At 36.0% G+C, this 27,329-nt stretch overlaps 1 protein-coding gene across 3 annotated transcripts in view; it reads right to left on the bottom strand.

Moving 5' to 3' along the window:
• Positions 1-27,329, bottom strand: part of TTLL5 (tubulin tyrosine ligase-like family member 5) — a 335,321-nt gene that overhangs the window by 234,252 nt on the left and 73,740 nt on the right. For 2 of the 3 annotated variants that reach the window (XM_011981565.1, XM_011981567.1), the window contains exons 16-20: positions 27,051-27,092; positions 19,551-19,664; positions 19,178-19,269; positions 11,796-11,858; positions 288-445 (exon numbers count right to left, since the gene is read on the bottom strand). In XM_011981565.1, coding sequence (XP_011836955.1) covers positions 288-445; positions 11,796-11,858; positions 19,178-19,269; positions 19,551-19,664; positions 27,051-27,092 — 469 coding nt within the window. The remainder of the gene's footprint in view (positions 1-287; positions 446-11,795; positions 11,859-19,177; positions 19,270-19,550; positions 19,665-27,050; positions 27,093-27,329) is intronic. The other variant, XM_011981566.1, reaches the window with a different exon arrangement.

The following is a 27,329-nucleotide window of genomic DNA, read 5'->3' as shown; positions in this document are numbered from 1 at the left end:
ACTCAGGCTAATATTATTCCTAGAGTACCAGGTATTTATATGATGCTGACATAAGAGCAAAGGCCAAAATGTATGTGTTTCAGATAGTCTTCAACACAAATATTATAGAGTGGAAGGTTTAAAAACTTAAGACTTTGTGGAAATTAAGTTTCAGAGAAAAAAACTATACAAAAAAGGTGTATGTGATCAGGAAGATTCTGACTCATAAAATACTGAGTGAGCAGCTGGTTAACTCAGTCTGGCAGGATCCAGATAAGGGAGTTTGGTGAAAGCTCACCAGCAGGTACCTGGGTATTTTGGCCTCATTGCCCTCAATCTGCTACTCCGTCGTCTACGTTTTCGCACCTCCAGAGACAGGAGCTTCCTCTCGTAAAGTGCAGCATGCAGCTTGGCCTTTGAATTCAGGCTCTCTATCTTCAATTCTGGCACTCCATCAGCAGTCATTCTAGGGGAAAAGCAACATGGTAGCTACGACCTTCAGAAAGTTCTCTTTCATTCCAAGGCTACGCTTGCCAGAATTCTGTAATGCTGACACACCGGACATGGTAACTCAAGTGAATTCTAAAAGTTTGACAGATAAAGACGAACACTAGAATCTACGTTAAAACCTCACTAGTGACCCATTTGAATTTACTAAATATTCTGAAAAAGATATGTGGCTAAAGACAATGTTTAAGACCTTTAAGTATTCAGTGATACTGATTATTACTTTACTGCAGGGATTATAAAGTGCCACCCAACACCTTATGCTTAAAACACTTTACACCTTAAAAATGACCACATTTTAATTCTTAAGTTGAGTGGTGGCAAATGGTGTTGTTTCATTTCTATCCATTATAACTTACTCAGCATTTTATAAATATACTTTTGAATGTATATAAAATCTAAACAATATAGATTTAGCAGAGGTTCAGATGAGGGGAAGAAAGGCTGATGATCTGTGAATATGCGAGGGAGCACCGAGTTGACTAAGACGCATAGAAGTGTCTTAGTGAAAAACTACCAAGCCCTAGGGACTCACCAAGTCTCAAGCATCCCAACATGAGGAAATGCCAAGGCACCCACCCTCCTTTAAGATCCTAATTAGCTACAGGAGAAGGTAAAGCAAGGTGGCAGGGACTTTACAGGCATTAAGTACAGGTCAGGAGTTAGAGTCAGAGGCACAGACAGGGGAAAGAAGCAGAGATAGGACAAGGCCAAATACATCAGGTCAAGAATGAGAAATGGGATGTGTAAAGGGGGCTGGCACCAGATACATTAGGCATTAAAGTAAGACAAATCACAAATCAGGGAGTGACTGATATGAGGCCCAATCTATACAAGGACTGAGCAAAATACAGGAGAGACAGCCATAACCAAGTCATCAAAGAGAGGGCTCTGGGTCACCAGGTCAGAAAAGCAGTGTCTGTATCAGTGACTGAAATCATGTAGCCAACTCTCTCCGCCCAACCTCGAAATCGAATCGGTTGGCTCTGAACTCTCTAGAACTCAAAGTGTGTTCCCTTTGAGGTCAAGAAATCATCCTAACTCCTCTGGGAGTTTTCAGTCTCTGAGTATAATAAAAAGGCTGTGTCATTTGGTCTATTTAGGACCTTTTTGATAGGGATTTCTGGGTGGATGGAATGGATGGTAAGTCTTTTGGAGGCTTTGTCTCCGGAGTAGGACACAGAGCCAAAAACAGGAAGGTCCTGGCACTGGGAGCAGAAATGGGAAGCAAATCAATGAACTTTAAAAATAGTTCAAATGTATTTTATCAGAGTCTCAAAGAGCAAACACACACACACACACAAACACACACACATACACACAAACACACACAGAGAGCTATAGATATAAACTTTTAGCCACTTCAATAATAAAGAAAATAAAATAAATCTGATAGAAAAATAAAATCATTTAAACAATGTATTTAATAATGTCTGGCTAACTTGGTCAATTTTGTATTTCTTTTTTAACTTGGTCAAATTTGAAAACCGTATGGACAAACATGGGCATAGTTTAACACCGACATCGTTATCTCATAAACACACAAACTCTCTCTCCAAAGACATGTCTCTTAAAAACTTAATGTGGTTGGAGACAATTTAATGTCTGAGGTCATTCTAATTAAATGAGTGGAAGTTAATTTAACACCCTAATAAATTAAAGCCCAGTGTTTACGTTCATGAAGCACTGTTCATTATAAAAACAAGAGTTTATATTGTCTACATTACACTGTCTACATTGTCAAGAACTCCATTCTTTAGGAAAAAAAGAGATTTCTTTTTATCAACAAAAACTCAAAAAATAAACTTTTGAAAACATGAATGCTAAAAGCTCAGAGATATGGAGAAGCTACTACAAATCTCTTTCTCCAAAGATACTTTAAAATAACAACTAGGAACTAAGAGATCCTGGATAAACAGATAAATCCTAAATAGTACAAGGGATGGAGGACAGGGAATGTTGGGTAAAGTATGAATCCGATAGGCCAGAATAATAGTTCTATGAGGGCAAGGACCATGTTTGTCTTGTATCACTGTATCTTAGATGCTTATGAGATAGTCCAGCACACAGCTGACTTGCCATAAATATTGGTTAATAAACAACTGAATTTCCTAAAAATGAGTTGATTATCTTTTAGCTACGTCTTTTTCATTTACTTTCTCCAACTATTTATTTATTTATTTATTTATTTATTTATTTTTGAGACGGAGTCTCTCTCTGTCGCCCAGGCTGGAGTGCAGTGGCACCATCTCGACTCACTGCAACCTCTGCCTCCTGGGTTCAAGCAATTCTCCTGCCTCAGCCTCCCAGGTAGCTGGGACTACAGGCATGTGCCACCACGCACGGCTAATTTTTTGTATTTTTAGTAGAGATGGGGTTTCACCGTATTAGCCAGGATGGTCTTGATCTCCTGACCTCATGATCCACCCACCTCGGCCTCCCAAAGTGCTGGGATTACAGGTGTGAGCCACAACGCCCGGCCCCCAACATTTTTTTTTTGAAAATATTTAAACAAAAGTTTAAAGAATTACGCAGTGAACAACCATATACCTACCTACCACCTAGTTTCTACAATTAACATTTTACTATATTTTGTTTCGTTACGTATATATCCAATCATACATCCCTCCATCCATACATCAATCTATCTAGTTTTTAAAGCAATTCAAAGTTAGAGGCATCACTGCATTTTGCTCCTAAACATTTCAACATGCATATCATTACTATCTAGAGTTCAATAATTGTTTTATAGAACTGTGTTTGGTAAGCTAAAAGTTACGTACAGTGACATATCCAAATATTAAATGTCCACTTAATGAGTTCTGACAAATGCCTAGAGCTTTATAACCTAAACTCTTAACATTACTATCACCTCAGAAGTTCTCATGCCACTTCCCACTCAATCCTTCCCTAATGTCCTAAAGGTAATCACAGTTGTGAATTTTTCATCATGTATTCGTTTTGCCTGTTCTAGAATCTCATAAAAATGAAACCATACAGTATGAACTGTTTTGTGTAAGGTTTCTTTCATTCAGCATGCTTTTGAGATTCACTCATGTGTGTATCAGTATTCATCCCATTTTACTTCTGAGCAGTAGGTCACTGTCCGAATAACCCACAGTTATCTGCTCTCTTGTTGGACACCTATGTTATTTCCTGTTTTGGAGCATTACGAATAAAGCTACTATGAACGTGTTTGTACAAGCCATTTTTCTTCTGTGTAGATCTCAAAGTGAAATTTGTGTATTTCTAACAAACTGCCAGTCTCTTCCTAGAGTGCCTGTACCAGTTTATGCTGTCAACGACGATTTATCACAGTTCTGTTAGTTCCACATCCTTACCGACATTTAGTATTGTCAGTATAGTATCAGCCATTCTGCTAGATGTTCAGTGGTATAATGTGGTTTTAATTTGTAATTCCCTAATAACTAATGTTGTTAAGCACATTTTCATGAGCATATTGTATACTCATATGTCTTCCTTTTGAAGGGTCTGTTCAAACATTTTACCCTTTTGTAACCGGGTGGACAGTCTTTTTATTATTGAGTTGTGGGAGTTCTTGATAGTTCCTAGATATCAATCCTTTGACAGACACATTTGATGCGTATTTCCACTCAGTCAGTGGCTTGCCAAATCATCTTCCTAACAGTATCTTATAACAAAGTTTTTAATCTTGAGAAAATATAACACTATTTGTGTTTTATTGCTTTCTGTGTCATGTCTAAAAACAGCCAAGCCCAAAGTCACAAAGATATTATGTTTTCTTCAATAGGTTTTATAGTAATAGTTTTTATATCTATGAATCATCTCTAATTTCTATGGAAGACAGCGGTTGGGGTTCATTTTTTAAAATATGATATTCAGTTGTTCCACCCCCCTTTTTAAAAAATAATTTCCTTTCACCATTGGATTACTTTGACCATATAAATATGGGTCTATTTCTGGGCTTTCTATTCTGTTTCAATGTGATCAGTTTGCCAGTATCTTGAATACTGTACAATTACAGTATTTAGGTCAAGTACTTTAAGTCTTTTTCAAGATTACTTTGGATATTCTGAGTCCTTTGTATTTGAATATACATTTTTAAATGTTGGTCCGTTTCTTTTAAAAAATCCACCAGAATAATGATTGAGATTGCACTGGATCTTTACATCACTTTGAGGAAAATGGCTATTTTAACTATATTAATTCTTCTAATCGACAAATATGGTATATCTCTCCATTTATTTAGGTCTTTTTAAATTTCTTTCAGTATTATTTAATAGTTTTTACTGTATAGGTATTAAACATGTTTTGTTAAATTTATTCCTAAGTATTTCATATTTTCAAATGCTGTTGTAAATATATTTTAAAATTTCATTTTCCAATTATTTACTACTAGTACATTAAGATACAATTGATTTTAGTATGTCAATCTTGTATCCTAAGACCTTGCTAAGTTCACTTCTGTGTTCTTGTAGTTATAGATGCCTTAGGATTTTCTACTAACCTGATTATGTCATCCAAAAATAGACATTTTACTTCCTCCTTTCCAATCTGTGTGCATTTCTTTTTTGCTGCCTTGCTTTACTATACTAATGTACAATGTGAATAAAAGTGGTATGAGTGGACATCTTGCCCTATTACAAATCATACAGAAAAAGCCTTCAATATTTTACTGAATATGATGATAGCAATAGGTTTTTCATGTAAGTCCTTTATCAAATTAAAGAAGTTTCCTTCTACTTCTGATTTGCTGAGCTTTTCTCATAAATATGTGTTGAATTTCATCAGTTGCTTTTTTGGGATATCTAATGAAAAGATAAATCTAGTTTTTCCCCTGTAATTAATATGGTGAATTTCAATGACTAATTTTCAAATGTTAAGCAATACTGGGGAATACTGGGGAAAATCTCAGTCATATGTATTATCCTTTTTATACTGGCAAATTAGATTTGCTAATATTAAAAAATTTTGTGTCTCTGTTCATGAAGGATATTAGCCTGTAATTTTCTCTTCTTCTATTTTAATGTCTTTGTCAGGTTTTGGCATCATAGTCATGCTGGCATCATAAGATGAACTGGGAAGTGTCCCTTCCTATATTCTTAAAAGAATCTGTATAAGATTGGTGCTATTATTCCTCAAATGCTTGACAGAATTCAGTAGTGAAACCAGAGAGCCCAGAGTTTTCTCTACAGAGAAGTTTTTCATTACAAATTCAATTTTCTCAACAGATACAGGGCTTTTCAAAATTTCTACTTCAGCTGGTATCAGTTTGGGTGTTCGCCTCCACATTCCCCCCACCACAAAGAACTGTCATTTCATCTAAGTTGTCAAAGTAATGGAATAAAGTTGCTAATAATATTGCCTTAATAACCTTTTTCCTCACCTTAGTATCCACTTTATGTCTGTTGAATCTATAGTGAAATCCTCTCCTTTCTATCTGATGATATTGGTAATTACTGTCTTTTCTCTTTATTCTAGATCAGTCTACCTAAGGGTTTATCAATTATGCTACCTTATCAATGAACACACTTTGGATTTTGTTAATATTCTTTATTGTTTGTTTTATATTTGATTTCTGCCTTTCCTTTCTTCTACTTACTTCTACTACTTTCTTCTACTTACTCTGCTTTTTTCAGTTTCTTAAACATTAGAACCCTGATCTCAGTCCTCAGTTTTCTAAGGTAAGCATTTAAACTTATAATTTCCCCCAAAGTACTACTTTAGCTGTAGTGCACATAACTTGACATATTTTTACTATCATTCAGTTCAAAGTATTTTGTAATTTTCCTCATCATTTCTTCTTTGACCCATGAATTATTTAGAAATGTTGTTTAATCCCCAAGTATGTGAAGATTTTCTATTGTTATTGATATTCAATTCTATTGTGGCCAAAGAACATATTCTATATCATTTTAATCCTTTTAAATATATTAGGACTTGTTTCATGCTCCAGCATATGGTCTATCATATGCCAGCTTGCATTTGCTTTTACCTTTACAGAGCCCAAAATTTCTATTGATGGCAATACAAATTGAGTGCCAAAAAATGAAGAACAGAACTCAGTGATCTTCATATATTCTTAATGTTTAAGATTTTTTTCTTTTTTCTCAATTTCCAAATTAACAGCAGTATGTTATACAAAGCATATTTCTCGACTCAAAACTAGAGAAAACTTATGCACCAAGGGTGACTTTCTATTTGGAAACAAGCTACAAACTTGATTTATCTCAGTTTTCCCTTAACTAAATGACAATCATAATATATTCCTTCTTTAAAGAAAAATTAGATTTATGCTTTAAAGGGCTCTCTGCCTAAATGAAAGTCCACAGGTGTTTTGTATACTTTCAGTTCTGTGGCAAACTAGAAACAGGTTCTCCTCTGTACCATGAGGCACGGAGCTGTGTGCCTCAGGCATGTCAAGGCCAAAACACAAACTCTTACTTGAATCTAACATGACAGTAGTTTCAAAATCTCATTAATTCTCTTACACAGCTAAACGAGAATACCATCTTCAGTTAGAATAGTATACCTGTAGTTATAGTGAAGTAAATCTCAAACTTAGTTTGTAAAAAGTGGCCACAAAACACTTTTTCAATAGAAAAAAATTTTATGTTACTATTCGAGCTGAACCAAACTAAAAATGGTTATATAAGGTATTATGCTTAGTCTGTGCACGGTCACATATTATGCACATGGAAAGAATTTCTCAACTTTTAAAAGGCAATTACCGTGTTCTTCCTGTCAGTAAGCTTCTTCTTGGGTTTCCCCTACAGAAGCAAAAAGGACAACTGGGTTAGAGAATGCTATTCAGATAGTCTCTCTTGAGTTCACACACACATGTACTCCAGAAATTTTTAATACAGAAATTCAAAATGAAATTAGGCCAAGGAGGGCATCTTTGCAGAAAAGCAGACAGATAAATTGAGAACATTCTCATAAAAGAGTAGAGTGGTGTGAGCTGGAGGGACATCAATAAAAAACAAGAGAGAAGACAAACAAATTATAGAGAAAAATTATAACAATTATTTGTATTTGTTTATCTATTTACAAAGCAAACTGCTTATTCATCACAACAACCCTGTGAAGAAGGTTGTTAATTAGCTCCATTTATAGAAAGGAGCAGGATAAGATACTTTTTTGACCTGCCATGGCCAGAGCTTAAAGGGCTTACATCTGAGCCCCTGGCTTAGGTCTCAAACTGCAGTGCTCTTTCTACTTTCATTGAACTGCTTTAGGAAAAGAAACCAAGTTCAATTCTCACGGGGTTCAAAAGGGATGCTCATCAGAAATATATTTTCCACAATTAAAAAAAAATTCTGTATTAAAAGGCTGGGCGCATTGGCTCACACCTGTAATCCTAGCACTTTGGGAGGCCAAAGCAGGGGGATTGCCTGAGCTCAGGAGTTTGAGACCAGCCTGGGCAACACGGTGAAACCCCGTCTCTACTAAAATACAAAAAATTAGCCAGGCGTGGTGGTGTGCACCTGTAATCCCAGCTACTTGGGAGGCTGAGGCAGGAGAATTACTTGAACCTGGGAGACGGAGGTTGCAGTGAGCCAAGATCGTGCCACTACACTCCACCCTGGGCGACAGAGCGAGACTCCATCTCAAAAAAACAAAACAACAACAACAACAACAACAACAACAAACCTCTACTGAAAAAAGATACTCTCCATTGTCTCTAAACTAGGGCTGGGCTCTAACCACAGAAATTGAGTGCTACTCATGTTAAAATAGGGTTTTGTTTTTCTTTTAAAACACTCTCAAGTTCCTTTCATTTAACACTCTTAAAAAATTTCCGGCTGGACAGTGGCTCACGCCTATAATTCTAGCACTTTGGGAGGCCGAGGTGAGTGGATTACTTGAGGCCAGGAGTTCCAGACCAGCTTGGCCAACATGGCAAAACCCTGCCTCTATTAAAAAATGCAAAAATTAGCCGCGTGTGGTGTCATGAGCCCATAATCCCAGCTGCTTGGGAGGCTGAGGCAGGAGAATTGCTTGAACCCGGAAGGAGGAGGTTGCAGTGAGCCAAGATTGCATCACTGCACTCCAGCCTGGGCAACAGAGTGAGACACTGTCTCAAAAAAAAAAAAAGTTCCCAGTTTTACCTGTACTCATTTATGTACATGTGTTTTTAATTCAGTACACTTTTATTGCCTATGTAGGTTCATATACCCACCACAGAAAAGATACTCAGTGATTACAATACCACAAAGATCCCCTATGTTGCCCTTTTATAACTACCCATACCTCTTAAACCCTGCCCCATTAATCTGTTCCCCATTCTAAAACTCTGTCATTTCAAAAATATTATATAGAGTCACATAACGTGTTTTGATATTGGTTTTTTTGTAGAGACAAATGCAATGTAGATGACATGTAAAGAAAAATCCAGTGAAAAGGTAAGTCTTCACCAAGATGTTTTGTCTTTCCTTTCCCATGTTTTCTATCCATGTTAATGTCCTGATATTGTCAGGTAATCATCAGAAAGTCTCAAAATGATTTTAAGTTTTTCACCCAGATAATGGTTTTCTCCAGTAATTTGCAATCATGACTTTACATTATCATTACCTGGGCAGCTTTTAGTAAGTACCAACACTTCACTCTGGGTGGGGGTGGGGGTGGGGTGGGGTGAACGGGACATAAGCCAGCATTAAAGCTACTGCTTAAAGTGTAAGACAGTATGTAAGATACTGTTTGCCAGGACAGGGTGGGTAGGCTGGGGAGGAGTCAAGAAGGTAAGGAAGGTAGTCAAAAGTAACCTAAAAGAAATGAGTAGAGAATTAGTTTGAAAGTAGTTCTAACAATAACAAAATTAATTAGATTTGCAAGAAAGAAAACATCAATTCAGATTGATGAGCAAATAGATTTATTGGAAGATACGAGGACTTGCTACAAACACAATCTCATTTTTTTCAGTGCATGTTTCCATGTGTGTGCCTACCACGCGGTAGGTTCTTGATACTGACAAAGATGAACATAACAAAGTACTTACTCTTAAGAGCCAACCTGGAAAGTACAAATTAGTCAATAGGCAATTATACAATCTGGGAATCTAAATTAGACTGAGTTAGGATAAAAGAAGGGCTGGGAGTACCTCTTCCTAATCTAGGATAGGGGAGGAGGGACAAAGTTAGAAGAATTTAGGGATGGAATGAAGGCCATTCCAAAAGAAGGGGAGTTTGTAAGAACAAGGATGTATATAAGAGCAAGTAGAAATGGCCATGAGTTGGTGTGGAAAGGTGATGATTAGGCTAAAAAGGTAGGCATGGGTAGATCATGAGGGTTTTTCTTAGCTAAACAGGAAAAATTATGTTTTTTTTAATCAAAGTTTTTAGAATGCTTCATAAGCAGGAGCTGTTAACTGGGGCCTGAAGAAAGAATGCAGGGAGTATACAAACTTGGATAGAAAAAAACTTACATCCTCTAATTGAAATTTAGCATTTCCTCCATATAAATGTAGGAAACTATCCACAGTAGTGGATTAATGTGACTTCATTACCAAAAGAAATAATGCATCTATTTTCATATTACTTTAGAATTATTACGACAATTTTGAAATAATGTCAGTATTTATCATTCTTTGAAATTACGGTAGGTATCAGATCTGCTGCTAGGTCTTACTATTCAATATGTTAACAAAGAGGCACATGCATTATTATATCTCAAATTGTTTATTTTTGGCTACTCCTAGGCAGATGCTTCCTCATTTTGGCTAATGTAGTGGTCCCCACAATGCCTACTCTGCCCTCCTTCCCCTTCCTGGGAAACCCAAGTATAGAAAGATCCAGCCTCAAGCGCAGGGTCCACGTCAGTTCAGAAACAGACCTACATAACCTGTGAAGCAAACTACCTGTCTTAAGCAAACAGTTCATTACTTCTAAATATGACTGGACAGAGATCACCATACATTTGCAGATATATAAAAGTTAAAACTAGAAAGAATAAGATGAATAAATACAACTAATCCATAAGAATTAAAATAATGCAAAAAACAGAAAGGAACTTTAAACAATCTAAAATAGAGATTTGAAAAGACATCCATGAAATACTAAAACTATTCAAAAAGCAAAAATAGTTCTTGTATATTAAAAACACACTTGCCAAAATAAAAAACTAAATTAAACACCCCTATCCTGTGTGGGTAGTAAATAACGATATAGATATGAAGACCAATTTAGTTTTGGAAAACAAAATCCAAGAAATCTCCAAGAATTTACAGCTAAGAGGCAAAACCAAAAGTATAAAAACAGTAAAGAAATATGGAGGCTATAGCCAAAATTTATCTAACAGGAATTCCACAAGGAGAGAAAAGAAAGGATAAGGGAAATACTTCCCACAGCTGAAAGACTGAAAGGCTGCACTCACTGCATAACCAAAATAATGAAAAATGACGTATCAGAACACATCCTGGTAAAGTATCTAAACTCTAAAGGTAAAAGAAACCTTGTAAAAGTTTAGGGGAGGAAAAACCCACAGGTTTTATATATATAAAGAAATGAGATTGTGTCTTCTACATAAATCCAAAGATCTCTTTCTTTAGAACCTACATTACTTAATCGTAATTACCACAAATTTATAGAGACAAATTGCAAATCCCATGTATTTCCTGATACTAGATCATGAAATTGCAGATGGTTAAAATATGGGCATCTATTTTAAGAATCCTTCAAAAAAGGATTTTTTTTTTGAAACCTACATCAAAATAATATAGGTTTCTCTAAATAACTAGGGTGCCTTATTTTGATAATCAATTAATGAACTATAGTGCAATGCAGTTATGTCTCAGGGGCTAAAAGTATGTGGAACTAAGCAGCCCTGATTGCTGTGCTATTTAAATTCCAATGTCTGTTTTCCATCATTTCCTTCTATTTTCCCTTGTATTGAGATTATCAGTTGTCATTTCTTATAAAAGTTTCAGTGTATTTACTTTATGAATTACCTCCCCTCCACTTTTTCCAATTTGATAATTCTAATCTCTTCTGGTCTAGAAAAACAAATAATCATGTCTATTAAAACTGCATCTAAAGTATAATGGCACTGAGTAAAGGCCTTCCTTAAAGAAGAATAAAGTTTAAGGCATCTGTTAAAATTGCTCAAAGATCGTTATAGTTTAATTTTTGTCTTTTGGAAATGTTACAAAGTGCTGAGAGTTCATGATAAATTCTGGGAAAATGAGTCATTATATCATCCTTTCTACAGGACTTTTTTTTCTAGCAGAGATTTTACATAAAGACTTTTATAAGGTCTCTTTCCTTCTTTTACATGTACTTTCTTTTAATCTTGTGATCTAGTCCTAAATTTAAAGTTTAGCAAATCTCTACCTGTCCTGGAAGAGGCGTGTTGCCAGCATATAGTTCATTGAGGTCTTATGCTCGAGGTAGGACCTGAAAGGCAAAGAAAGAAACTGGTTATTTCTTAAGCTAGTTCAAGAGGAAAATGTAGAAATAAAACCATGAATCAAGCACAGAAGTAACAGGGGTACTTATATACTGTTTGTAAAGAAATATACCGTTTGTAAAGTGGCAAAGGAAAAGACTGTTGCTCAAATTTAAATTGTAAGACACTAGAACAGAAACAAATAGAATAAAAAGAATAAGGAAAAAGAGGATTTAATTTAGAAAACAGAAAGAAAAACCAGCATTTCTTGGATTAATAGATAATATACTAAATTCAGAAAATAATACTGAAAGATAAAAGAAAAATTAACAAAAATTTATATATAGGTCAAATGAAACTGGGAATAGGAGACGCATAAAGGGCCTGAAAATGTAGATAAGAGACTGTTTAAATCATGTTATTCCCTAACTTAAGAGCCTTCAGTGGCTCCTAGATGTCTACTGCTAAAGGCAAATACTTTCTCTTCCAAAGTTTCAAAAGTTGGATCATCTGTAACATCAATTCATTCACACTCTCTCCACACAGTTGCCTGACACAGATCCTACAGTAGAGTCAGCCAAGTCTCCCTAGAATCCTCTTGTCAGAGGCGTTTGAACTAGAGTAACTCCATCTTGAATAGGGGCTGGGTAAAATGAGGCTGAGGCCTACTGGGCTGCATTCCCAGATGGTTAGGAATTCTAAGTCACAGGATGAGACAGGAGGTCCGTACATGATACAGCTCATAAACATCTTGCTGATAAAACAGGGAGCAGTACAGAAGCCAGGTAAAACCCACCAAAACGAAGACGGCACCGAGAGGAACTCTGGTTGTCCTCACTGCTACACTCCCAGGCGCGCCAGGACAGTTTACAAATGCCATGCCAATGTCAGGAAGTTACCCTATATGGTCTAAAAGGGGGAGGCATGAATAATCCACCCCTTGTTTAGCATACAATCAAGAAATAACCATAAAAATGGGCAACCAGCAGCCCTTGGGCTGCTCTGCCTATGGAGCAGTCATTCTTTTATTCCTTTACTTTCTTAATAAACTTACTTTCACTTTACCATATGGACTCACCGGAATTCTTTCTTGTACAAGATCCAAGAACCCTCTCTTGGGGTCTGGATTGGGACCCCTTTCCAGTAACACTCTCATAGCTCCCACTAATCTTTTGCCTCTGACTGGATACCTTCTCCCCATATCTCCTCTACATCTCTACAGTGGTCCTCCTTCATGTTTCAGTTACCCACAGTAAACAAAAGTCTGAAAATATTACATGGAAAATTCCTGAGATAACTCATAAATTTTAAATTATGCACTGTCCTGAGGAGTGTGATGAAATCTCATGCATTCTGCTCGTTCCCACCAGGAATGTGGATCATCCCTTTGTCTAGCGTCTCTGCACTGTAGACACTCCAGGCCCATGAATCACTTAGCAGTGCTTGTGTTCAAAGAATCCTTATTTTACTTAATAATGGCCCCAACAGACAAGAGTAGTGATGCTGGCAATCTGCATATGCCAAATAGAACTGTAAAGTACTTCCTTTTGGTGAAAAAGGTAAAAGTTCTTGACTTAAGGAAAAAGAAATCATACGCTGGAGCTGCTAAAATAAAAACAAATTTTCTATCCATGATATCGTGAAGAAGACGAAAGAAATTCATGCTAGTTTTGCTGTCACACCTCAGACTGCAAAAGTGATGGCCACAGTGCAAGATAAGTGCTCAGGTGGAAACGACATTAAATTTTGGGGTGGAAGACATGAACAAGTGATAGCAGTGTGTCACGCGAGAAAGCACTGGGCCAATACAAAGACTTCAGCAAGGGATCTGAAATGAGGGACTCTAAGCCATTTACTGCAAGTAAGGGATGGGTGCACACATTCAGGAATACAGAAAGTCAACAGTAGCCTAACACCACATCACAATGCCTGTGGCATTCACCTCACTTCATCTCATCTCACTGTATCATCTCACATCATCACAAAAGGAAGGGTAAGTACAGAACAATAAGATACTTGAGAGGCCACATTCACGTAACTTGTATTACAGAATATTGTTTTAATTGCTCTATTTTATTATTAGTTACTGTTAATATCTTCCTGTGCCTAATTAATAAATTTAACTTTATCATGGGTACATATATAGGAAAAAACATAGTACATATAGTTGACCCTCGAACAACAAGAGGTTTAGGGGCACTGGCCCCGCCACAGAGTCAAAAATCCACATATAACTTTTGCTTCCCAAGAAGTTAATTACTAATAGCCTACTGTTTACCAGAAGGCTTAACGATAACATAAAAAGTGGATTAACACACATTTTGCATGTTATATGTATTACATACTATATTCTTACAATAAGTATGCTAGAGAAAATAAAATATATTAAAATCGTAAGGAGGAGGAAGAAGATCTAGTTGCTGTCTCGGGGTGGCAGAGTTCGAAGAAAATCCATGTATAATTTTACTTCAAACCCACGTTGCTTAAGGGTCAAGTGTTTGGTACCGTCCAGTTTCAGGCATCCACAGGGGCTCTTGGAAGGTATCCTCTGCTGATAATCCTCTGCTGATAAGGAGTTTTCTACTGTACTACACCTTTCAAAAAGCAGGTCAAGTCGACCCTGCTGTACAAAGCCTTCCCTGATATGCCCTACCATGTCTTTACTGTATGCCTGAGGACCTGTCATAAACTGTGCATACAGAGCAAACTTTTTGTTCTAGGAAAGCTGTATGATGCAGCAGGAAAAAAGGAGGATCTAGATCAGAATATCTGACCCAAGTCTCACTGTGTGGTTATGGACAAGTCACATTGTTTTACTGAGCCTTAGTGTCCCTCCCTGTCATTAAAATGTGAGTGAAACAATGAAGTATACAAAGGGCATTAAAATTACAAAAAGCTATACAAATATGAGCTATTCTTGTTATTAAGAACATTATTAAGAATAAAGTAATAAAGCTATTCTTATTATATGTGTAAGTAATTTTCCATAAACATACTGTTAACTGTCAACCGACAGGGATCCCACCTGATATTTATTTTATACGCCAAAGAACTAAGCATAGCGCTAGACATTTGTTGATAATATATATGTATTAATAAAATGGCACATTTGTTAGTAGATAAACATATCTCCCACATTCTATGTAAAGGCAGTTCAATTAATATGAATATTAATTGAGCCTCTTTTCTCAGAACGCACCAAGAGAGTTAGAGTAACTTACCAATGTGATTGGTAATTTAGGAAAAATAAACAGAAAATGATGTACTGAGCACCTCTCTTTTTTCTCTTGGGAGCTACTCCCCCCTTAGGAAATACATATCCTCTACTGCTCCTATAGGGTCAGCACTCTCCAAACATGGCTCAGAACAACCTTGCTTACAATAGGAATATAAGTCTGTCCAATTCTGAAGCTTAACAGGAAGTGCATTTGCTTGCAGACAGTTATAATCAATTCCCCCAACCTACACTTTATCAGTAAAAAATAAAGTATTTTGGTTTCCATCTATTTTAGTCCTTGTTTTATTTCTCAACTGGTTCAAAACCAACCTAGTAAAGAAAGGTATCATTGTTGGACTTCCTTAAGAGACCCCAAGATTATTTGAAATTGATTCCATAGAAAAAGATACTCAAAGTAAGGTCCTATATCTTGAAATACTCAAAAGTAAAGGGTCCCCCTTTCATTAATTAAAATATATGCTTTCCAGGAAATGCAAAAATTCAAATTTTTTAAAAAACATTTCAAAATATATATATATATATATATATAATTTTCAAGAAAACCCATGTAATATTTTTCTGTTGAATTCCTAGGTCTTCATAGAGTATAACTACATGAATAGCATATTTTAAAAGATAAAAGGATGATTTCTCTATGAACAGCTAGGTTTTCAAAACAAGCAAATTTTATAAAATGGCTTTTTCTTTTATTCTTCTAAGTTCTACCTCTGTACTTAGAACCACGAACATCCCAACTAGGTTAAAATGCAGTCACCAGAGGAAGAAAGTGTGTTGCCTATAAACAAGTACAAAGAGTCTCAACCTTATTAGCAATCATAGAAATGCAAATCAACACCAAAATAAGATATTTTACTCCCACTAGATGGACAAAACTTAAGAAGTCCGACAGTATTGCAATTGGAGAAGATATGGATCAACAGACTCTCTCATACATTGCTGATAGTTTACACAGTCACTTTGGGAAACAATTCAGCATTACCTTTTTTCCTAAAGCATTATCTTTTAAAACAGAACATTCACATGTTTTAAGGCACTGAGCCTATACAAAAACTTCAGCAAGGGATCTGAAATGAGTAACACCAAGCCACTTACTGGTTCACATATTTTAAGGCCCAGTAATTCCACTCCTAGATACATGCCCAGCAGACACATACAAGAATATTTGTACCACAGCTGTCCTTAAGAGCAAAAGCCCAGAAATAAGTCAAATCCTCAACAATAGAACAGAAAAATTAACAGCAATATAAACACACAGTAAATATAATAAAGCACTGAAAAAAATGAACTGTAAATATATGTAGCATGAACCTGAATTATAAAATGCTGAATGAAAAAAGCAAGAGTACATAGAACATGTCTTTTTTTTTTTTTAAGAAAAAGTTTTAAAGTGATTAAAACAAAACAATAGAATTCTGCTTCTATACATGAGAGGATAACTGTTACAGGACAAGCTCTCCTACCATAAACAGCTAGAAAAGTTTACAAGTTATTCAAAATAACTATTTTTTATTAAACAACTGGCAGCACAGGACTGTGATCTCTGACAGAGGGAAATACATGAAGTACAACTGCCCTACATTTCTGCCTAAAGGCAATTTCCAGACTATATAGAAAGAGAGGAAATGCAAATAGAGCATAACTGTCTCTGAAAAGAGATAACAGAAATCAGATTTCTAGGGAGTGGCTAGACTGTTCAAAGCAATGTCCTGGAGAAGAAGTTGTGCAGAAGAAGATATCCAAAAATCATCATGAGGGACCCCTTGAATCTTCGGGTGAAAACAAATCTGCTTAGGTATAGGGTGAAAGTCCACAAGGCTGAGTAAAGTGCAACTATCAGAATAAAGAACAAATTAAGGAGAAGGTAAGGTGTAAGCTGAATAATTCCCAGAGTTCACATGAGGTTGCAAATTGAGTTTCCACCAGACAGAATGAAAAGATCTCACTGATCGTGGGGGTAATTTAACAGACACCCCAAGAGAGTCTTTAGTGGAGGAGCTAACCTGGGTCTAGACAAAAAGCTACTATAAACAAACCATAACAGTGTTTAAAAATAAACCGGAAAAAGATAAGCTGATTTACAAGTAACTTAAGTGCCTGACCAAAAAAAAGACAAAAACCAAAAAACAAAAAACAAAAGGGGTTAAAGAAGACAATAAAATCCAAACACTCAACAATATAACATTTGCAATGTCTAGCATTCAATTAAAAAAATTACTGTACATGTGAAGAAACAAAAATGTGACCCATAAACATGATGAAAATCAGTCAATAGAAAGAGACCCCAAAATGACAGATAACAGAAAAAGATATTTTAAAACATTTATTATAAATATTATAACATGTAAACAAAAATGTAAAGGAAATCACGAATATAACAAAAAAGAGAAAAAGGAGACACAAAAACTGATGAAAAATAAAATATCTGAAATGAAAATTTCACTTAATAGAGGATTAGGCACTGCAGACAAAATGACGAATGATCTTAGAGACACACACAAATACAAAACCATCCCAAACTAAAGAAAGAGAGAAAAAAAAGTCTGAAAAAACATGAGCACAGCCAGATTTGTGGTAAAATATAAACTAAGTCAACATGTAACCAGAGTCTCAAAAGAAGACAGGAAAGGAGAACATTAGAAAAAAATATTTGAAAAAATAAAGGCCAAAAGTTTTCCAAATTTGAATAAAACTATAAACCCATAGATGAAGAAGCTCAATGAATCCCAAGCACAAGAAACATGAAGAAAATGACACCAAGGCACATCATAATCAAACTGCTGAAAATCAGTTGTGGCCAAGCACAGTGTCTCGCACCTATAATCTCAGCACTTTGGGAGGCCAAGGCAGATGGATCACTTGAGCCCAGGAGTTCAAGACCAGCTTGGGCAACAAGGGGAGACCCCATCTCTATAAAAAATACAAAAATGAGTCATGCACATTGGCATGCACCTGTAGTCCCAGCTACCTGGCAGGCTGAGGTGGCAGGATAGCTTGAAGTGAAGCCCAGAAAGCCGAGGTTGCAGTAAGCCAAGACTGTGCCACTGCATTCCAGTCTGGGCAACAAAGTGAGACCCTGTCTCCAAAAAAAAAAGAAAAGAAAAAAGAAAGAAAAGAAAAGAGGAAATCAGTTACAAAGAGATAATTCTAAAAGCAAACTGAGAAAAAAAGACATTATGCATAGAAGAACAAAGACAATAATTGCTGTATGCTTCTCACCAGAAAAATGCAAGCCTGAAAATGACAAAAAGACATTTTAAAGGTGCTGGGAATTGTACATGAATGGTCACAGCAGCTTTCTTCAAAAGAGACCATAACTGAACACAACCCAAACGTTCTACAATAGATGAGTGGTATATTCTGGTAAATTCAACTAATTCTGGTATATTCAAACAATGAAATAGTATATAATAATAATAAAGAATGAACTATTCTTCATAAACCAACACATATGAATATGAAAAACACTATGCTGAACAAAAGAGTCCAGATACAAAAGAGTACATACTGTATGATTCCATTTATGTGGAACTGTGGAAAAACTGTAATGACAGAAGGCAGATCATAATGTCTGAAGCCTGGGGTCATGTGGAGGATTGAATATAAAAGGGGATAAAGAGGGCTATGAGGGTGATGGAAATATTTTATATCTTCATTTTGGTGGTAGCAGTGGTTAAACTGGTGCCTACTGTTGCCAAAAATCATCTTCAAATTGTACATTTAAAATAGATGCATTTTACTGCATGTAAACTAGATCTCAATAAAACAGTATATTGCTTAGACATACATATAGATAAAACAATTTTTTTTTCAAATCAAGGTAATGATAAACGCAAAGTTTAAGACAGTGTCGGACCCTGGGATAGGAAGCTAGTTAGGAGGGAGGCAGGGAAGTAAAAGGGAGAAATAATACACAGGTATATTAAATTACTGTCAATAATCTAGTTCTTGGGTTGGGTAATATTAATAATATTATAAATAAACAAAATAAGAAAAGCATCATCGGGGGGAGCAATGATGACAGTGTATCACAATTAATCTAATTCTATAGACCTCAGGTAAAGAATAAAAAAAAAAAGGTAGTCACCTCACCCATATATTTCCCATGTCTCAGACGTAGGAAATATGCGAATAAATCCACCTCTCCGATCATTCTCCTCCTTCACCCTCCGTAAAACTTTGATCTAGATGAAAAATAAGATAAAATGAGTACCTATTTTGACAACTGGAGTCCATGTGGCTATAGGACAAAGGAAGATACTTATGACTCAAGAATGTGAAAGCAGCATGAAGGGAGAAATTAATTCCATTTAAAATATTCTTCCCTAAGAAAACATTTCTCCCATCTTGAATCTTTCTCTTTTCAATGTAAGACATGAGTTTGTCATGAATATTATGAATCACTCACTACTTTTTGCTAAAACCTGTGTTACCCCACAAAAGCCTAAAATGAACTTATCTTTACCTCCTCCATTGACAGACCAAGCACAGAACCACCCAAATTCCCTGGCCCTTTCTCCCGGGCTGAGCCCACGAGGTTTTTCATTTCCGCATCACTGGCAGAGAGTGGACGGGAACGCTAAGGAGAAGAAAATGAAAATAGTAAAAAAAATTTTTTAAGCTTTTATTATTCCTCATTATCCTGTTCATTCCCTCAACCTCATTATCTTTCCTAAGATATATAAGCTCAAATTCACAGACCACTTCCTGTAATTAATCTCAGCCTGGAACCCCGGAAAACAGATGAAAGCTAATAAACTCAAAGGCAAGAGGAGAAAACAGAATAGTAAAAGAACACTATGGGTTGAGAGAGTAGAGAAGAAAGAAAGAATAAGGTCTATGTGACTTTCTAAGCTAGTATTTAACCCAAACCTTGGTTTTAGAGTACATCCAATACTTCAAGGATATGGAAGTATCTCAATACTCAATAAAATCTCAATAGAAAAATAAATAAAATAAATAAATAAATAAATAAAAATCTCAATAGAAAAATAAATGTGATTTATTTCAGTGAGTATACTCTTTTCAGCACAGGAGATGAAGAATTAAGAAAACTGAGACATAAGACACAAAACCAAGGAACAATCTATTATATCTAAAATGAAAAAGTTGGGCTGTGAAATGTTTTACAATTTGTGGGGGAAATATTGAGATGAGAGTCATCAGTGACACAGAAAAGAGCTGTGGCCAAAAGGCTATCACTGTGGTTGCTGGACTTCAAGAGGTCTGGAATAAGGGTGACTACCCTGGGTACTCCAAGAAGGCAGCCAAATGGGCCCTGTTCATCACTGATCCCAGAAGAGGATCTCAGCTATTTTAGCTTCTACATGATGATGAGGGAGGTCATCTGAAAACACAAGTTTTAAGTGATTTTGATTTTATGCGAGTGGAGAAATAGGAAGGTAAAAAAGGAAATCAGCATAAAAGCATGATAATACACTATTATTGAAATAGATGACATGACAGACAAAAATAAGACAAATCTGCCAAGTAGAAAGAGTAAGAAAGAATTCGCCCACTATGGGTGCAAATTGTCCTCCTGATTCTTAGAAGTAACTTCAACCAGAGAGCAGCAGCCCCATTGTCACCAGGTATTATTTGTCTTTCTCTATTTGTAGAATATCTATTCAAAGGCATTTTGGTAACTAACTTTTGGCCTTTTTAGCAACACCCATTATTATGGACTGAATGTTGGTTTCTCTCAAAAATTCTCATGTTGAAGTCCTAACCTCCAATGTGATAGCATTTGGAGACGGGGCTTTTGGAAGGTAATTAAAGTCAGATGAAGTCGTGAGAGTGGGGCTCTGGTGTAATGGGATTAGTGTCCTTATGAGATGGTGGCCAGGCGCGGTGGCTCATGCCTGTAATCCCAGTAATTTGGGAGGCCAAGGTGGGCGGATCACGAGGTCAGGAGATCAAGACCATCCTAGCTAACATGGTGAAATCCCGCCTCTACTAAAAATACAAAAAATTAGCTGGGCATGGTGGCAGGTGGCTGTAGTCCCAGCTACTCGGGAGGCTGAGGCAGGAGAATGGTGTGAACCCAGGAGGCGGAGCGTGCAGTCAGCTGAGATCACGCCACTGCACTCCAGCCTGGGCAACTCCAGCCAGTGTATGTACAAAGAAGAGGCCATGTAAGCATACAACAAAATAGAGACCTACAAGCTAATAGAAAAAAGCCTTAGAATGAAGCCTACCTTGCCCCACCTTGATCTTGGATTTCTCAGCCTTCAGACTGTGAGAAATAAATTTCTGTTGTTTAAGCCACCCAGTCTATGGTATTTTGTTATGGCAGCCTGAGCAGACTAATATATTCATGTACACGAATAACCAACCATGGATGGTTTTATCTTTGGACACAAGAGAGACCAACTAACCAATCTCCAAAGCTACCATGGGAGTTATAAAAGCTAACGTTTCTGATCGGCAACTACATGATGGATACCTATATCAAGAAAACCATGAAATCAACAGATGTAAGCAACATGTGAAGTGCAGGGGCTTTTACTGTGGTATCTTCAACATCCAGAACAATATACTGTACTTGGCATGAAGTCAATCAAGAAATATTGGTTGAACAAACAAATAAGTGAAAGTGCTGACATCAATCACGGCTAGAAGTAAACTTTGCAGAAGGATTTCGGGAAATATTTTTACTTACTCAATCTCTGGGAATACATTAAACAGTAGATGTTAAAATGAGAGGGTTTATAGAGGAAAGTTGAAAGATTTAGGAAGGAAACAAATATAAATAATATAACCACTGTTTATAAATCTTTGAAAAGTGTGAATGCTTATTTAATGTATAATTTGGAAAAGCCAAAAATATTAAATGGATAGTTTAAGGACTTTTCTCATGACCACACACGAGATTTATCGTTTGCCAAAAAATACTTATCTAGTTCACGCATGACAGCCTCTCCGATCATAAAGCCACTGGCAAAGCCTAGTGCTGTGGCTCACACCTGTAATCCCAGCACTTTGGGAGGCCAAGACGGGTGGATCACCTGAGTTCAGGAGTTCGAGACCAATCATGGCCAACATGGTGAAACCTCGTCTCTACTCAAAATACAAAATTAGCTGGGCGTGGTGGCACATGCCTGTGGTCTCAACTACGTAAGAGGCTGAGGCAAGAGAATCGCTTGGACCCTGGAGGCAGAGGTTGCAGTGAGTCAAGACTGCCCCATTGCACTCCAGCCTGGGTGACAAAAGCAAAACTCTGTCTCAAAAAACAAACAAACAAACAAAAAACAAAACAATAAAGCCACTGGCAGTTGTCCTCTAAAGTTAAGTAGCTTTCTTACATGACACTATCTAAGGGCCTCAAATCTCAAATTACGTAAAGAGAGTGTAAGAAATAAGCATTCATGTAAATGATATGATAAAAATAGGTATTTTTATTAAGCATTTAAGAACAGAAAGAATGTTACTTAGAAGGTTAATAAACTGAAAGCTATATCAAAGTTTAATTAAAAGTATTTAAAGAAAAAGTTATTAACTATTAAACAGATTAAGAAATGCCTGGCTGTATTTAAAAGAACAGGGTTCGAATCACTATTGAATAACACCTAATGAGAACCTCCAATTCCTGGATATTGTTTTTAATGGTTTTTTAATATTCCTGGCTTCTAGAAATTGAGATAATGATGTGGCAACCTTCTCCTACTAACCTAATGTGGTTTCTCTAACCAATGAATTAGCACCCCAAAACTCTTAAAACTTCTCTGCCAATCACTTTCAAAGAGTTGTCTCCCATATACATTCACAACCACTCCTTTGTTACAGCCTACAATTCCAGGTCTAGCTACTGCGTACATATTTGTGAACTGTTTGGGGTCGGGTAGAGGCACATAGGAATTCAGGTCTGTGCTTCTAGTTGGGGTATTTAAGCACTCTGAGAAAGGTGTATAATTCTGTGACCTGAATTACAGACACAGATGAAAGAAAAGGCAGAGAAAGAGAGAAGAGAAGAAGAAAGGATAAGGTGGACAGAAAAAAAGAAAATAAACGCTTATGAGTGTTGAGGAGACATACTTGGAGATTAAAAACAAAGCAAAGGTAAAAAAAGAAAAAAAGGAATCAGACTGATTTGAAAGGCCATCAAGACTATCAAAAACAAGGCAAAACAGTCCAAATGCAAGTCTTTCTGCAGTTTTGCCTTTGGGCATATCAACTACATTCTCTGAGTGGTAGATATAATAAATCCACACATTTCCATGAGTTGACTGAATGTACTAAGGAAATAAGGGTCCTCTGAACTTAGAGAGGAGAACCATTGCCTCTGGCTAAAAGATACATGATTTAGATATACAGTGCTCAGATAAATTATAAACTGTCAAATTACTGTCAAGTTAAGAATTCTGCCATGCAACATGCACCAAAGATAAATTTATCAATACTACAACTTACGATTCAGAAATCTTCCCAGAGAAGAAATCTTACATATCTAACCATCATTGCTAAGGAACAACTGGCTGAAAATGTGAAATTACTGAGACAAGGAACCACCAGTCTTCACTCAATCAAAGAAGTAAGAAACAGATGTTGAATCAGAAAATGACTCTCAGCCTAAAAAAAGCTGGCAAGTACCAGTGATGAGAAGAACTTAACAAAATGTGGAATGGGGAAAAATGGCAAGATATCCTAAGAATATATCATAATTGAGGGGCAAAAATAAAATTTGCTTGACAGAGAACACATGCAAAGAATAAAAATCTCCCAATGCAGTTTTACAAAGTTTGGAATTCTTCATTAAAAGCAAAGGAACTAGAAATAGCTCAATTTATATGTGATACATTTTACCATCTAAAAAACAAAACGTAAAATCAAATTTAAAAGCAAAATGAATGCTATCAAATGAAAGAAAACAAATGGAAAAGACCACATTATCAATAAATCTGAGTGGAAATGGACCAAAAAAATGGTTTCTGAGAGAAGGTTTAAACATATTGATAATCAGGGTATACTTCGAAACTGGCGGGTGGAGGGGAGAAAGTAAGTAGGCTTGTGTAACGGTAAAAAATAAAATAAAATAAAAAGAGATATGCAACATCTAGAAATTTGGGATAAATGTAAGCCAGCAGATCTGAGAGACATGCATTGTGTTATTAAGGAAATCGGCTTTAAAAACAAACAAACAAAACTTACCAAAACCACTTATAATTACGTCTGAAAAATTGTGAAGAACTGAGGAGGCACCAGATTAGAAAAAAACCAAATGAGGTACTAATTTTCAAAAATGTAAGAAATTTGCTCCTGGTGGTTGCTGCCTGGTAAATCTAACTTGAATCCCTAGTAAAATAATGGAACAAATATTAAAAGCAAAAAATCCCTAATAATTTAGAGGATTATGGGCTTATGAAGAATAGTATGGAGAATGCTTTACTTTAAAACATGCTTTAAAAGTTTGATTTTTAGGACAAGATTTTTAAAAGGGGAACTATAGCAATATATTAAATGTCTTTGGATTTTAGAGAAGCATTTGAGAAAATTTCATACAATTTTTATTCTAAATTATATTTCCAGTTGGGGGTTAGTGCCAGAATATGACACATCAACAAAAACTGAAAACAGTGTAACTGTAAGATAAATAGCAGTGAATCAAACAAAAGAGCATTTGTGGATGATGGCAAATGTGAAAAACATGACTACAAACAGGTAAATATCAAAATAACAAGAGATCGTGACAATGGGAAAATCAAGACTCAAAAGTGTGAAGGGGAGTAAATCTTCTTAGTATAAACTACATGTCTAGCACTTATCCTGAATATTTTACCTCTATTTTATCATTTCTTTCTCACCAGAACTTCATGTATATATTATTATCCCCACATAACAGATGTGGGAATTGAGCCTCGGAGAGGTAAGAGAACTTGCCCAAAGGTCTAATTGCTAGTTTTCGGCAGAGCTAAAATTTGAATCCAGGTCTATCTGACTGTAAAAGTCCATATTCTTTCCACAGTACCATGCAATACAATTTCTGGTGAGTGGAAAATTTGAACCATGGACATTAAAGAGAAAGGAGAAATATAGAGATAATGGTTTAAAAAGGAAAAGGCAGAAAAAGGGCAAAAACTAAGAGAATTCACAATCTGACAGCAACAGAAAAAGAAAGCTTGATACAGTCAAAAAGAGTCAAAAAAGTCAGAACAGAGACTTTTTTTTTTTTACTTAACTCCCATGAAAATACCTGTGAAGTTAAGAATGCTTCGTTAACAGAAAGACAATGACAAAATAGAACATTGCAAAGAACGATAAAAGTCAAAGAATTCAACTTGTATAAAGCTGGCTGACTAAAGCCAGAAAGGCTTGATGTCGTGTAAGCAAGTGTTCAAATACATCACTATTAAAGAGAGGTCTTGCTCTCCAACAAGCCTATTACAACCTATGGGAATTCAAGCAATGCAACTAGATGTAATGGAATTAAAATTGATAATGAGAAATTAAGATTAGAATTACATATCAAAGGCTGGGCATGGTGGCTCATGTCTGCAATCCCAGCACTTTGGGAGGGCCGAGGCGGGCAGATCGCTTGAGCTCAGGAGTTCCAGACCAACTTGGGTAACCATTCGAAACCCTCATCTCTATCAAAAATACAAAAAATTAGCCAGGTGTGGTGGTGTGCACCTATAGTCCTAGCTACTCAGGAGGCTGAGGTGGGAGGATCACCTGAGCCCAGGAAGTCCAGGCTGTAGTGAGCTGTGACCGCATCACTGCACTCCAGCCTGTGTGATGGAGTGACACCCTGTCTCACATAAACAAGTAAAAATAAATTAGAATTACATATCAAAAACACTTCTTTAGAGCCAAATGCCACAGGCTATGAAAGAGTACTCCTTTCCTAACGTACTCCTTTCAGTACATTAGTTCCAGGTATATTTAGAATATAAGCTCTTTGGAGTCAACAGCCTTATTTTGTTGTTTTTTGCCATGGGAGCAGCTAGCATACTTAGGTATTTACTAAATATAAAATACTACATATTATAAAGTTTTGAATTCTACCAACTAAGCACCAAAACTCATACTACAGAACAACATTAATCAGTTACTAAATATTAGACAAGGCATCCAGTAAGTTATTTTTCATTTCTTGGATTCACATAAACCATATAAATCCCTTTATCAGAAACAGTAGCTAAGAAAGTTACAAGTCAAGCATTCAAGCTTACCAGAAATTGCATCAGAGAGTACAAATGCCAAAATAAATATATTGGAGCTTTTTGCTAAACAATAGTTGCAGTGACATATTTATATATGAGAATATCTATATCCCTCATACTAAAACATCAAATAGCAGGCACAGGACCCCCACTGCTAGCCTATTACTTCAAAAAGAATTTTTAAAATCTGTGCAGAAGAAAGCAATGGTTAATCTCAAACACTGCTAACAAAAACAGAAAGAAAGCAAATGCTGATCATTCAGAAAGAAAGATGTTTGTATTTCAAAGGTAGCATCTGAGACACTATTGTGGCAGAGCTTCTAAGATTTATAAACCGCAAATCACTACATATTTGAAATGTCACCTGTTAAGGAATGCAAATACAACCCAACACCCAATGTGAAAACATTTCCAGTATTAAGCTATAGACAACAGTATGTTTCGTAAAATGTCTGAAAAAAAAAAAATGAAGTTCATTTGTGAACTGGAAATTTTCCTTCCTGGAATATTTTGGTCAAAGTGATAGATATGCCTTTAAGCACCTGTTCATCATTTAAATTCAACAGCCTCCATCTCGGTATAATCACTATCAGGAAAAGAGGATCCCTAAGTTTCTGTATCCTCTACTCTTATATTCTATAGCCAAAAAGACTTCTATGCATTTATTTTCATTTATTTTGTTAATAAACTGCGCAAAAAAATAGGTACATAAAAATATGTATCATGAAAAACTAAAGCTAAAAAACTTCCCATTTGGAGAATGAAAATAAAATTTGAATGAAGTTTCCAAAAGATCTAGAACTTACCTGCTTGGCCTTTGATGACTGAAACTGTGCAGATACTGGACGCTATAAAACACAGAAAAATGGAATAAACCCTTATCTTCTCCTAATATGCCTACATTTTCCATCTCATAGATCTATGATATAAAAAAGGAAAAAATAATCTCCAAGCAGAAACTAAAAGCAAGAGCCCTACACTTTGTAGTTGGAAGGTTAGAAATTTATTATCTTTCACACTGCTTTCTCCTATGCCATATATATTCCAGCTTCAACTTCTAACCACTGAGGGCACAATCCTACTGC

Source organism: Mandrillus leucophaeus, unplaced genomic scaffold (assembly GCF_000951045.1).
Source record: "Mandrillus leucophaeus isolate KB7577 unplaced genomic scaffold, Mleu.le_1.0 Scaffold228, whole genome shotgun sequence".
NCBI classification, from domain to species: Eukaryota; Metazoa; Chordata; class Mammalia; order Primates; family Cercopithecidae; genus Mandrillus; species Mandrillus leucophaeus.
Note: the sequence above shows the minus strand (reverse complement) of the source record. Positions and strands in the feature narration are given on the sequence as shown.